Source organism: Tachypleus tridentatus, chromosome 12 (assembly GCF_004210375.1).
Source record: "Tachypleus tridentatus isolate NWPU-2018 chromosome 12, ASM421037v1, whole genome shotgun sequence".
Lineage (NCBI taxonomy): Eukaryota > Metazoa > Arthropoda > Merostomata > Xiphosura > Limulidae > Tachypleus > Tachypleus tridentatus.
In genome coordinates, this window is record NC_134836.1 from 91,521,321 (window position 1) to 91,534,815 (window position 13,495).

Here is a 13,495-nt window from a genome sequence, read left to right on the forward strand (position 1 = left end):
TTCAAAGTTACTAGCACGAAGAGAGAGGATGTTGTTATATTTGAAAATGGTTGAGAAAATCACTAAAGGGACATTCTGAGCTTCTGACTGGTTATTCACATGTCATATATAGATGTAATTGCATATGAGGGACTGTTTCCAAGAATAGAAAGAGGTGAGTGAGACCACCATGTTTGATTCGTTAAATACTGATAGCTCAGCAAATAGAAAAGTTAAAAGGTTTTCATTTTAAATTCCAGCTTCCAAGTATCAGTAATCTGAGTTCCTAATTCATATAAAACTATAGGCTTTGTATTTTGACATCACAAATATCTAACTTGAATCAGTGGTGCATTCAAGATATCACATGATGCACAAAAATTTATGTTTAGGTTTGTGATATGTTTACTTTTCATTAAGAAATTAAATAATGTATAATATAAGTTGAATTATAATCTACAGTTTGATACCAAACTTAATGACAAATTCATAAAACAGTAGTTTGATAAAATTTCGAATACAAGTTAACAAACATGATGACGTGGCCTTTCACCTGTGACTTGTATGGAAAGGGTGAACATCTACACCATAGATAGAGCAACACTTGACAACCAGACTAGATGGTGATATAAACTTGTTAACAGTATTCTGATGTACAGTAGAGGCTCTAACAAAGCTGAAATTGAAGTAAAGGTGTAGCTAACTCTAAGTGAGGTAAGAAAATAGTGCAATGTTCTGGGTATGGTCATCATTAATCCTTTAAAACCAAAGCTATGATCATATGAACTCAACAAGACATACTGATGAGCAAAATACACCTCCATCCTTTACAGGTAACACTATTCCTCTCCAAAAAAAAACTGAAGTACTTAGAGGCAATGTTTGATAGAAAACTAAACTTCAACAGCTATGTCAACACTGTAATAAGAGCTACCAGAGGTTTTATTGCACTGAAACTTACAGCAAGAAATATAGCTAAAGAATCAATTTGCTTATACTCCATGAAAGTCGTACTTTCCAACCTGAATTATGTGCTAACAACAATCAGTATGTATATTACACAGCTAGATAAGATTAAGATAATAAAGACCTGTTTAAGACTGGTCATGGGAATATACTTCAACCACTTACATCAATGCCCTATTAAATTTCACAAGCCTTAACATAATTTAGAAGCAAAATTTTTCACAAGGGCCTTGCACTTTATATATTCCAGCTCCATAACCCAACAGACATCAATGAACCAATGAAATGTCTAAAACACCACTCCAGACACATTACTGAGTAAATAAAACCATACAGCACCACTGATAAATAGTAGTCACCATTAGATTTCAGATTCCCCATGTAAAGAAAACATCTGATGCCACGAGAACTTATGGAAATCAGCCTAAACATAAAATGTAAATATCTGGCAGATGTCACGATGCAAAAATCCTGTAAGTAGTTATTTACACACAGTGAATATTCACCTCTCACAGATGATTACTAGACCACAGAAAGCAAGAGAGCTGGTTAGACGCTTATTATATATATCTCATGGAACAACATCATGCAAAAGGACAATGAAGCATTCAAATTTTGCATAAACAGTAAGAAGATATAAAGCAAGCTTCTTTCTTCTGAGTTACTGAAAGCAATGAAACACAAATACAGTTCCACCAATATAATATTTAACTTAATGAGTAAAAATAACAGTGGTTAGTTTCCAGGTGGATGACAAAACAAAAAACAACTAAACCCTAATACCATCATGTATTTTCAATACTGCACAGTGGCAAAACTAAATGAGGAAGTTGACTATCTCACAAGAGAAGTCGTTTTATCAAATCCTGCATAATACTACTTCTCAGCACAATTAAAGTGAAAGTGACAACTATGAAAAATTTTCAATGATGTTCATAGGAATGAAACTTTTGAAAAACAAAAAAATCATGTGGTGTTGTAAGGAAAAGAAAATGATAAGGAATCAACAGAACAGTATACACCAAATGACCACCAATAACAGAGCTCTATGACAGCCCATTTGTGAACACCTGGGATTATCATTTAGTACCATACACAATATATTGTAATTTGATTAAATTCCACAGAGTTCCTAAACAGAATTTTATATGGTAAATCAGAAATAGTTGTGAGACATTCTGTCACTTTTTCACCATTGTCATTATACCTGTCATATATAACTTAAAATGCTTGTAGTTATGAAGAGCTTCACACCTGTATTTTTCACAGTAGTTTCTCTTATAAAAGTAACATTGAGTTAAAACCTTTTGTTTTTTTCTAGAATCATAATTCTTGTTACGATAATAAACTTTCTAGCCATTTAAAATGACTGACACAAATAAACAAAGTTATTTAAATGTGCACCATAAATAAGAAGAAATATTTCATATACATCTTTATTTCCTAGTATTTTATTGAAAAAATATTATTTGTGTCGCATACATATATAACTTTATTTATTCCTCCTATGTTTTTCTTCAGACAAAGGTACAACCTTTGAAGAAAATGCTTCTTACCTCTACTAAATGATTGTCTGGTCCATACAGTTCTTTGTCTAACTCAATAACCAAACTCTTGAAAAAAGATGAAAATTTCCGTTTCACTTGTTTTTGATCAGACTTTGGAACACTTGGCTATATATACATCAAAAGAATAACAGAAATTACTCAAGTTAAAGAAGACATGTTGACACTAGTTATTTGTGGTCAAATAAAACTTTGATCAGACTTTGGAACACTTGGCTATATATACATCAAAAGAATAACAGAAATTACTCAAGTTAAAGAAGACATGTTGACACTAGTTATTTGTGGTCAAATAAAACTTTGATCAGACTTTGGAACACTTGGCTATATATACATCAAAAGAATAACAGAAATTACTCAAGTTAAAGAAGACATGTTGACACCAGTTATTTGTGGTCAAATAAAACTTTGATCAGACTTTGGAACACTTGGCTATATATACATCAAAAGAATAACAGAAATTACTCTCAAGTTAAAGAAGACATGTTGACACCAGTTATTTGTGGTCAAATAAAACTTCTATTCTAAAAAATACAAGTGTTCTTGTTTTATGCACTTAAATTTAGTTTTCTGTGTGATGTGTCAATAAAAGAGATGGAACAGAAATAAGTTTATGTGCATAAAACTAAAAGGTCTGTAAATTTAAAAAACCTTGGCCTTTATTATATGTATGCTGAGAAGCAAATCAAATGATCAGACTACACAGTTATTTCCACTTGATCTTAAAACTCGTGTTCGCTTTTAAACACCAACACATTTGCAACCAAATGACACAACTAAATATGGTAAGAATCAAGTCTTTTAAAAGTACTTTTTATATTCAATCTCTTCAGATTCTTGTACATTACAAAAATGATAAATAGCTTCTCCTCAATACTAACGTCATCAAGGAGACGACCTTCAACTCGAAGTTCCCAAGATGGAACAGTGGGTTCTTCACCACAGTCTCCTTCTGGCTTTCCAGGATAGAATGTGTTGGAAATGAATATCCGCAGCTTTCGTTTTTGCTAAAGAAACAAAATTTTCATGAAACAAGCTTATGTAGTCTTAAATATAAATACAGTAAACAAATTTACTAACAAACAGTAAATGTTCATGTATAAAATAAATAACCATCATACTCTCCTCTCAATTTTTAAAGAACTTTTTTTTTTCACTTTCATAAATCTAACTACTATGTTACCAATTCTATTGCGTCTAATTACTTTTATATAATAATTTATTTCATGTTCATGTAAGAGAAACTTTTGGTCATTGAAATGAGTTATAGTTATGTTTTATCATGCTTAAGCTACTTGTTATACAAATATGTTGAAACAACTAAACTATGAATACAAATTATTATAAACAACTTTAAAAATAACATTTTCTTCTCCAATTTATTCTAAAAAAACATAGCAATGTATGTAATTTTTATAGTAAGGTTGTGGTGATTGGGTTTCAACCCTTGTCACGGTTAATATCAGCTAAGCCTAACTATTAGTTAGTAATTTTTTTTATTTTTATACAACTAGATACTAATTAATAATTTGTGTCTATCTTAGGTATTCTGCTACTAAACTTGGTACTGTATTCAAGAAATTTCTGATAACAACTATTCCTGTATAGGTAGAAGTTGACATTTAATCTTGGGTCTTTCTCCAATGTAACTTGGATAAAATAGCTTTTTGAATGTCTGAAAGAAACATTCATATTTAGCTCATTTTTACACTAGGTTTGAATGTATCAGTTGGGAAGAACAATGTATTCAGGCAGTTTCAAATTATATAAAATTTACCTTCATGGGTCGTTTGAGAGCTTCCTGAATATCCAAGCGCTTCCTCATAATAGTGAAGTCCAGTTTCCTTTCAAAAGCCAGGAGGTCCATGTAAGCCTGAGATTCTGGGACTAGATCTCGAACCTTTTGTGGAAGAATCTTGTCTGCTAGCTTTTTCTTCTTTTTACTACTTCCACTAGATCCTCCACTTCCACCACCTACAGTACCTCCTCCAACAACTGACGGAGTAGATGTCACTGGTCCACTGTAATAGAGATAATTACACTAGATGAACAGCATTTAATAAATTTTAAAACCTACCCATAAAATCACAAAACTTTGGCATAAAAGAAATGCAATACAGGTTATGAGTTGCAAAAAAATGTTCAAAAACCTGTTTAACATATTTCTATCACCAATATTTCTTCAACCAATAAATAGAACACAAGACTTGAACCTTTATTTGTCTTGAACCTTTATTTTAAAGCTTACATCTATCTTCACTTTTATTTATTCCTGGTATATCAGTTCATAAATGCTACTTAAAACACTAGTCATTAGCTAAAATGAGGCTCATTGAAAATTTTCAGATGTGGGAAAGGTTATTCTGGATGTCTATGTACACACAAAACAAATACTATTTTATATACTTATTAAAGCTAAATAAATTTACTGCTCTCTTCAAAAATATTTCTTACAACTTTTATAAATTACAAAGTAGAGTTGCCATCCATTATGATGAACCAAAAGTCCCTTATCTACAAAAACAAAGGCTAACTCAAATGTTTTTGTAAAAATTTGTTGAAAACTAAGTAAACCTGTAAAGAGTGACAAACGAGATCACTTCCCAGACAGAGAGAAAAAAATTAAAGAAATAAACCTAATTACTTATGGTATAGGTTTGTCAAATTTATTGTAAGTTCTTTCCATTTCATGGAAAACAAGTTACAATTACTTTCTTAGATATTTTTTTCTCCTCAAAGAAGTTTTAAACACAAATAACCTTTCAGATGCTGGAGGACCCTGACTTCTATTCTCTTGTCCCCTTTCTCCAGCTGAACGTTTTCGAGATGAATCTATTACCACTGATCCTTGGTGAGGTATACGTCCTGGAGGATAAGGATGAGGGGGTGGCATTCCTTGGTTCATGTGTGAAGGCATTGACTGTGGACGAGTTGGTGGTGGTGGTGGACCACTCTGCATTCCCATTCCTGGAGCAGGTGGGTATCCTGGACGCTGAGGGACATGCTAGCAAGAAATACACCAATTCACAATCAATCATAAAAATAAACTTTTTACAAAAATTTGTCTACTATAACAAGGGTAAAGATCCTTTGAAAAAAGTCAAAACTCCTAAAATCTTAATTTAATAGTAAATATAAACATAAACACATGAAACACCTATAAGACATTTCAGAATTCTATCTTCAGTAAGCTAGAAGTGGTAAACATAAAATAATCCAATTTTCAAAAAATCTAACTAAATATACTCTTACAAATATACTTACCTGAAAACCTTGAGCTGGAGAACCATATTGTCTTACTGGAGGTGGTGGGGCATGCTGCATAGGTATTGGTCGTTCAGGAGGTCTCATTGCTGGACCACCATGAGGGTTAGGTGTTGGCCCAGGACCCATGGGCTGAGGTATTCCAGTTGATGAAGGTGGAGGTGCTGGTTGGGGTGCTCCAGACAGGCCTTGGGGTGGAGGTGGAGCCATGGGATAAGGAACAGGTCCTGGTACAACAGGTGCAACTCCAGGTCCAGGCTGAGGAGGGGGTGGTGCAGCTGGATATGGTCGATTCATGCCAGAAGCCATTCTTTTAAAACTGAACAAACCATTCAAATATTTTAAATACATATCAACATATAAGCTTAATTGAGAAACGTTTAAGCTTAACTGTAGAAGAATAAGCTCAAAACTGACCTGAATACAACATGACCCCTACAGCATCCAGTTGGTTATGATAACTTTTTTTAAGCTGCCCCAGGAAACTATTTTGTGTTGATTCCTAGACACAATAATCTAACTGTCAGCACTGGTACATTATAGACGTATCTCAAACAGATAGTTTATACAGGTTAAGTTAAAAACTAAGGAAAAATGGTGTGCTTAGGAAAAACACAAAAGGAAAACAATGCTTATAATTTTAAAATTCCTTAATACATTCTGTTGGTATATCAGCAGCTGGTAGAAATGAATCATCTAGTGGTGGTAATGAAAAAGAAAATAAGCTAGCAGACAAACTTGATTCACATAAAGTTTGAGATCTAGTCACAGAATCTCAGGCCTACATGAATCTCCTGGTTTTTGAAAACAAGCTAGACTTTGTTATCACAAGAAAATGGTTAGATATTCAAGAAGCTCTCAAACAGTTCATGAAGGTAAATTTTATACAAACATTTGTGTCCAATGATAACAATAAAAAATATTCATATTATACAAACATATAATCACAATTCAAACATATTTACAGTACATTTTTTCATGAGCTTTTCAAAGTCTCAAACTCATTGTGACTTTAATTTGTACATTCTTGACAGCAATTTTTCTTTTACTTAAGAAGTGTAAACACAGTAATTATGACATCATCATCATTATAACAAAAACAATTAACACTATAAAAAAAAAGCATTAATGAAGCCAAATCTTCCTTCTTGCTCATTACTCAAAGCTAACACTTTGATCATATATAAAATTATTGATGTTAGGTTAGCTTTGATGAAAAGTAAACCACAATTCAATTGTTGATATAATAATCAGATAATAACAAAAATTAAAACCTAGCAAATATATGTTTATGACAACTTATAATGTCATATTCTAGCTCATAACTACATTCATTGCCACTTAAAGAGTAACTCTTTAATTACATATCAACTAAATGTTCTTAATTATTATTATAATACAATAATATTTAAGAACAAGGGTCTGTTGGTCCACTGAGACTGTCCCATCCAAACTCAAAACCCTTATTATTTCAATATCCATCAAGCCTTCCCTTAAATTTACTGCATCTACAAAATCTGAAACTAGCCCATTAAATGATCAACTATAATACACGGTGTTCAGAAAGTCACTGTGCAGTGTTATCTGTTAATAAATATACAAGTGCACAGTGACTTTCTGAACACCCTGTACTAGAAAATAAAGCTGTCTTAGCCCTGATTCCAGCCCTGCCAAGGTTTCTATTTGTGTCCCTTTGTCCTACCATTCTCACTCTTAAGAACAAAGCAATAACATATTGACATATCAATACCCTTAACAATCTTAAAACACTTCCAGATGTGTACTCATGTAAATATAACTTTTTCAAAAACACACATAACAGATTAAAAAATAATGTAAATTAAGTACATATACCATTTTCTGGTACTCCTATTATCCATGAACATGTGTGTGTAATTATGAGTTCAAAAGAAGCAAAAATCATTCTTGGTAATAAAACAAATATAAAGCATGAGAGATCTGATCATATTCACTGTAAATTGATTTTAAAGTTACACAGCAATTTCTGGGATATGATGAAATTATTTGCATTCCTATATTATATGGAGGCCTTCTACAATACCTCTTCAAGCAGTACCAAAGAGCTACGATTCATTGAAACAGCAACCTCCTGCAGAAGCAGTTGCAAATCAAGTTATATACAAGCCTCTACATCATTCATAGATTTTATTTTCTTCATTGAAATTACAAGTTTTAGTGAAGAAAAATTTACAAATGTGTTATACATATATTACTAGCTGGCAATTCCCAAAGTTCAGTTACTGTTGAACTAAAAATTATACCAGTCCCATTTTCTTAATCAATGTTACCAAAATGATTAATATACTAAATATACAGTAATTGCCTTTTGTAGACCTTAACAGGGTATCAGTACATAAATAAGAAAGGAATGCACCTAGCAAACAGCACCATACTGTTAAATTAAAACCTTAATAATAATACAGTGTCTTTAAGGTTAAGAGCCCAAAACTGAACATAAAACTTCAAATAAAGCCTAAACAGTGATCAACACAACTAAGTTATAACATCTTTATAATAAAACTCAGTATTTTAGTAAATATCACCTAAATTGCTATTTGTTTGACTATATCAACAACACACCACATAGATGGCCTACAAGACTGGTCAACCATAACAGATTTTTTTTTCTCCCATAATACTGTTACATTTATTTCCAGCAAAATTAAACCATTAATTAAAATTGTGATAACTCATATGAATTACTTCACACATCATAATATTTAATTTGATTGAGCACTACATACAAAAACCCTTTGTTTTCTTACATCAAGTCATTTTTCAATCCAGAGAGGCAATTCATCTCACACACCTAGACTTTTTAAGGCTTTTCTATGTTGTCTTTTTAAATGCTGTCTAAAAAACCAAGATGCATCAGCTCCATGTCGAAAGATTAGTAAGGAAAATTTTCCTCTAGTGAAATCACAATGGATACCAAACTATTTTAAGCTTTGTTAAATAAACTTGCAAAGCACCTTCATTTTCAAAAACTTCTCCTACCACTAAAATAAAACTTGGAGGCCTAAAACTACTTGGAAAATGTTTATTACCTCATCAAACATTCATAATGATTATATGCAAAATTTATATTACTTAATATTACAAACTTCATACATAATCATAACTTACTTACATACTATTTATTATGAAACTATATGCAGATATAGATAAACCCATAACTATCCAGAGTGATGGATGACAACCACACTTTTTTTCAGACACACAGTTTAAACCAAGTTAGATGCTGATTCACATTTATTCAATTACCAGAACTAAGTAAAGTTTAATATTAGTTTCTACTTTCATTCATTATATAAACTAATGCAACTGGTACAGTATAGAACATTTCAAAATATTTCAAATGGAAGATTTTCAAAATGTCTTCTACATGAGTTTTTACTACAACTGGCAGTTACCATCCATTCCAATGTACTCATAATGAATACTCTATCAAACAATCTATCAAAAAAACTGCAAAATATTGTTGACTGAATATTGCATTATATACGTTACATACATGTAGGAAATCCCAGAGAAGTATAGATTCTGGCAACAGAAGTATGTGAATGGGAAATCACAGTTTGTAAATGTCTCCCATAAACAATATACAAATTGTTGTACTCCAACCAGCGAATGAAAAATGTCTACATTAATAATACACTAATACAAGTAACCCTAGTTCCATAAGTTGTAAATCAACTTTAACAAAAATCATGATGACTGATAGACTTTTCTTATGCCATTTGGAGGCAACCAGCAAGCAAATGTTAAAACCAAAAACAGGGTGTTGGTTCAAAGTGGTCAGACCTACAACGATTAGTTGTACATAAAATATTAGCTCTCTTCTTGCTCTACTTTGGTTTGGATAATTTCACTGGATCCACAATAATTTCATATTTGTAAACACACCAATGAAACTTTAAAATGATTTAGTCATTGAATTTGCAAAAAAACAAAGCCATATAATAAACTTTGTAATGCTTAATACATAATGCAAAAACTGATACACAGATATGTTAATCCAAGTCAAATTAACAGCATGACAAAGAATTATGAATAAGGATTGTAAACACACCATACATTGTCTCAGCAACACCACACTATGTCCTATCAGAGTGTAAGCAGACAACAGTTTGCTATATGTTATACCATCAGGTGTGATCAGGGAAAAAAAAATGCATGTTACAATAATCTATGATAAAAGTCATGCAAACAGTACATCAACTACATCATGACATGAAATAATGGTAGAAGTTACTACTGGTACATATTTGTCAATTACAGTATTTCAAGTTTACACCCAATGATAAAACAAAACCTCTCCTACAATTTCATAAATACATAGGTAAGCTCCTCCTTTATTTTTAGCATTTAGTTGACAATTTTAATTTTATTTATCCACATGATATAATCCCATTAGTATAAATCTGAAATTGATGAATTTTACAAAGACTATATTTTATCTTGTCTTTGCATGGATTCCACACAGTCTCAGGTAAGCAAGTAAAACAATAATTTGATATCAGTCATTGACATCTTATTAACATTGTTCCAATGGAAAAGTTGCTTTAGACAAAAAGTACCAAAAACTAATAGTTCCAAACCATAGATATGTATGAATGTGAAATTGTAGTTGTGAATAAATAAACTTCACATGAATAAAATATTAACCATTCTACACCAAACAATGAATGGAAAATGTCTACAGCACAAATACACACTGAAGTTGCATGATTTCAAGACAACTGCCACAAGTTTGAAATGGACTTTATAAAATATCAAGATGATCATGGCAGTTGCCATCTGTCAAGTTTTTGTTTTTTTTTAATTTGAATTTTGAATGAATAGTAGGATTAACCGTTACATTATAATGCCCCCACAGCTGAAGGGGTGAACATGTATGGTGCAAAAGGTATTCAAACCCACGACCTTCAGATCACCATCTGTTAAAACAAGCAAGGAAATGTGAAAACCGAAACCAGAGTGTCAGTTCAAACTAGCTGGTTCAGCAAGAACCAGTGATACATTAAATGATAGCTCTCTCCATGCTCTATTTTGGTCTAGCTGGTTTCATTGGATCCAAAAGCAGTTATCATTTTAAAACACACAAACTTTAAAACCATTTCTAATTCTTTTTACCCATTAAACTGGTAAAAACAAAGGGATCAAATAAACTTTGTATTGTGGATTGCATAAAGCACACATTTGATTGATACACAGATATATATGCCCAAACTGACTGACAACATATCTAAAATGATGAATAAGGGATTGTTAACAGGCTATATGCTACCCTGATAACATTGCTTTACATCATATCGCCTATACAAGTCTGTTGCCCTAAGAACAGTTTGCTACATGTCATTACACTGTGTGTGGCTACAAATAATGTATCAATTGCATCACGACATGACATACAACAGGCAAAGGTTACTTCTGTTATGCACCTGTCAATCACGTATTTCAAATTTACAACCAACATGATTTAAAAATTTAATCTATTCTTTCATAGGCATAGCTCATACTTCATTATTAACATTTCGTGGCTGACAATTATTTTATTTATCCATATAAATACACAAGTTTAAAATGGATGGATGTTAATAATACATTTTTCCTTGCCTTGACAAGGGTGTCACACAATGACAGGTAAAGCAATAAATCACTGACATTTTGTCAACACTATTTCAATGGAAGGTAACATGAGTAAAATGTTGATTTACAGGTATGATTTTCAACTGTTTTTCATTAACTATAAACTATATAACTGAATTTGCATTAATAATCTACTAATTTGTGACTATAAAATCCAATGGTGTACGTGATATTTTTAGTATATTCATTATTTAAATATAAAAAAAAAAAACCCTAAATACATGTCAATAATTATAGGCAACATAAAAAATAACTGTGTGGAAATTAAAGCTACAAACTTAAAATTAATAAAAAATCATTGCATGATAAAATATAAAAATGTCAAGCAATGTTAAATCTTGTAATTGTAATATGAGCCATAGCTAATGTTTTCGATAGTGGTACTCACTCTGACATTATGAGTGACTGTGACAGTTAACTTCCAAGTTAACTATTGGTGTTAAGAATCAGTATTAACATTACCAGCACAAGCAACCAATAAAGTTAATATTGTTACGCTGTTATTTGTTGAAGTACATTAAGGACTAAAAACTATATATTTCTAGAAACCTAATAAACACTTTTGATATTGTTGTTTTTAAAACGAATATAATTTAAAATAGTTAAACAAGCCTAGGATATCAACATACCACACTTCTTTCTCTTCTTTCACCAACTACCTACGCCGCAAAATTACTTTTGCGCCATCTGGTTGAACTCTTAAGAAAAATTAAAAAAAAACTATTTAAAAGGCACTATCTATTACTATTTCAGAATATATGGGCAATAAAGGCCAATTATTCAAGCACACACTATAAGTTTAATTCAACAACAGTAACAAATTAATCTGAAAAAACTGAAGCTTCGATATTTCGTCCACTAAATATTGAAGATGGTTAATCAATATTGAATAGTCTGTAGATCGTAAAAGAAATAGTATATGTATTTTAATTCGTAAAAATAATAATTCGCACAATCCACAACAATTATAATGAAATTAACGTAGCAAACAACTAGCTAAAAAAATGAAAAATGATAAAAATTTAGGTGCATTAACTCACAGTGTTTCTTTACTTATACAATGTTATTGTTTTAATGGATAACTACTAATAACATGAAAAAAACTAGATGATTCTCTTAGCCCACGTCATCATTTCTGTGCTATTTTTTTATGTAGCATTTAATGGGAATAACATATGAAATAAACGATACCCAACTCCAAAACAAACTATTTTCTCTACAACCTTTATTCTTGGGAATTGTTTGTGGGGTTTGTTAATAAAATTGGACAAAACAAATTTTCGTTGTAACGCATTATGTGATTTGACGGTCTCTTTTGATTTAAATAAAGCCCAAGTTGCTTTTTTTCCTTAGATTCCTCTTAATTTAGTCTCTTCGCTAGTACAGCGGTAAGTCTACGGATTTACAACGCTAAAATCAGGCGTTCGATTCCCCTCGGTGGGGTCAGCAGATAGCCCGATGTAGCTTTGCTAAAAAGAAACCACCGCACACTCCTCTTAATTTCACTCTTTAGGATGGATATCAAAGATGTGTAAAAACAGCATTTCAAATTTATCTTTTGTCTCCTCCATGTCACTGTCCAACAAACCTCTTTTAATATTAAATACATCAGGCTGAACAATGAAAAATAATTGTTTAATTGGTGAATGGTAAAAAATCCTGTAAGTACACGATTATCCTCAAACAAAAGTTTATCTGAAATATCTTTTATATATATACAGAATAAAATTTTAAAAGTCGTAATTTAAACACTATCGGAAATTAACAGCCCTAAAATTTGAAAAACAAAAACAAATAAACTTTTTAATGTTTTTTTTATTATTATTGTTGATAGCATAAATGTCCGTCAAGTGTGACGGAAAAGTGTTATTGAATGATTAATGAAAATTATAGTATTTGACTAAAATGAATTTAAATGTATCTTCAAAATTCACCTACTCTTCATTGATTTCAAAGATACATAGTAATGTAAGGCTTAACTAAACACTCTTTGGTAAGTTTTATTTTGTTTTTGGTTATAACTCAATGCCATAAAACTTATGATTTAA

At 31.3% G+C, this 13,495-nt stretch overlaps 1 protein-coding gene across 4 annotated transcripts in view; it reads right to left on the minus strand.

Annotated features, from left to right (window-relative positions):
* Bap60 (Brahma-associated protein 60) overlaps positions 1-12,167 on the minus strand; it is a 39,068-nt gene extending 26,901 nt beyond the window's left edge. Inside the window, exons 1-7 of one of the 4 annotated variants that reach the window (XM_076470950.1) lie at positions 12,077-12,108; positions 6,192-6,276; positions 5,775-6,093; positions 5,270-5,514; positions 4,288-4,531; positions 3,392-3,517; positions 2,502-2,618 (exon numbers count right to left, since the gene is read on the minus strand). In XM_076470950.1, the coding sequence (XP_076327065.1) occupies positions 2,502-2,618; positions 3,392-3,517; positions 4,288-4,531; positions 5,270-5,514; positions 5,775-6,083 (1,041 nt within the window). In that variant the 5' untranslated portion in view covers positions 6,084-6,093; positions 6,192-6,276; positions 12,077-12,108. Of the gene's footprint in view, positions 1-2,501; positions 2,619-3,391; positions 3,518-4,287; positions 4,532-5,269; positions 5,515-5,774; positions 6,094-6,191; positions 6,277-11,835 lie in introns of all 4 variants that reach the window. The other 3 variants (XM_076470951.1, XM_076470949.1, XM_076470948.1) reach the window with 3 other exon arrangements.
* Positions 12,168-13,495: the final 1,328 nt, after the last annotated feature.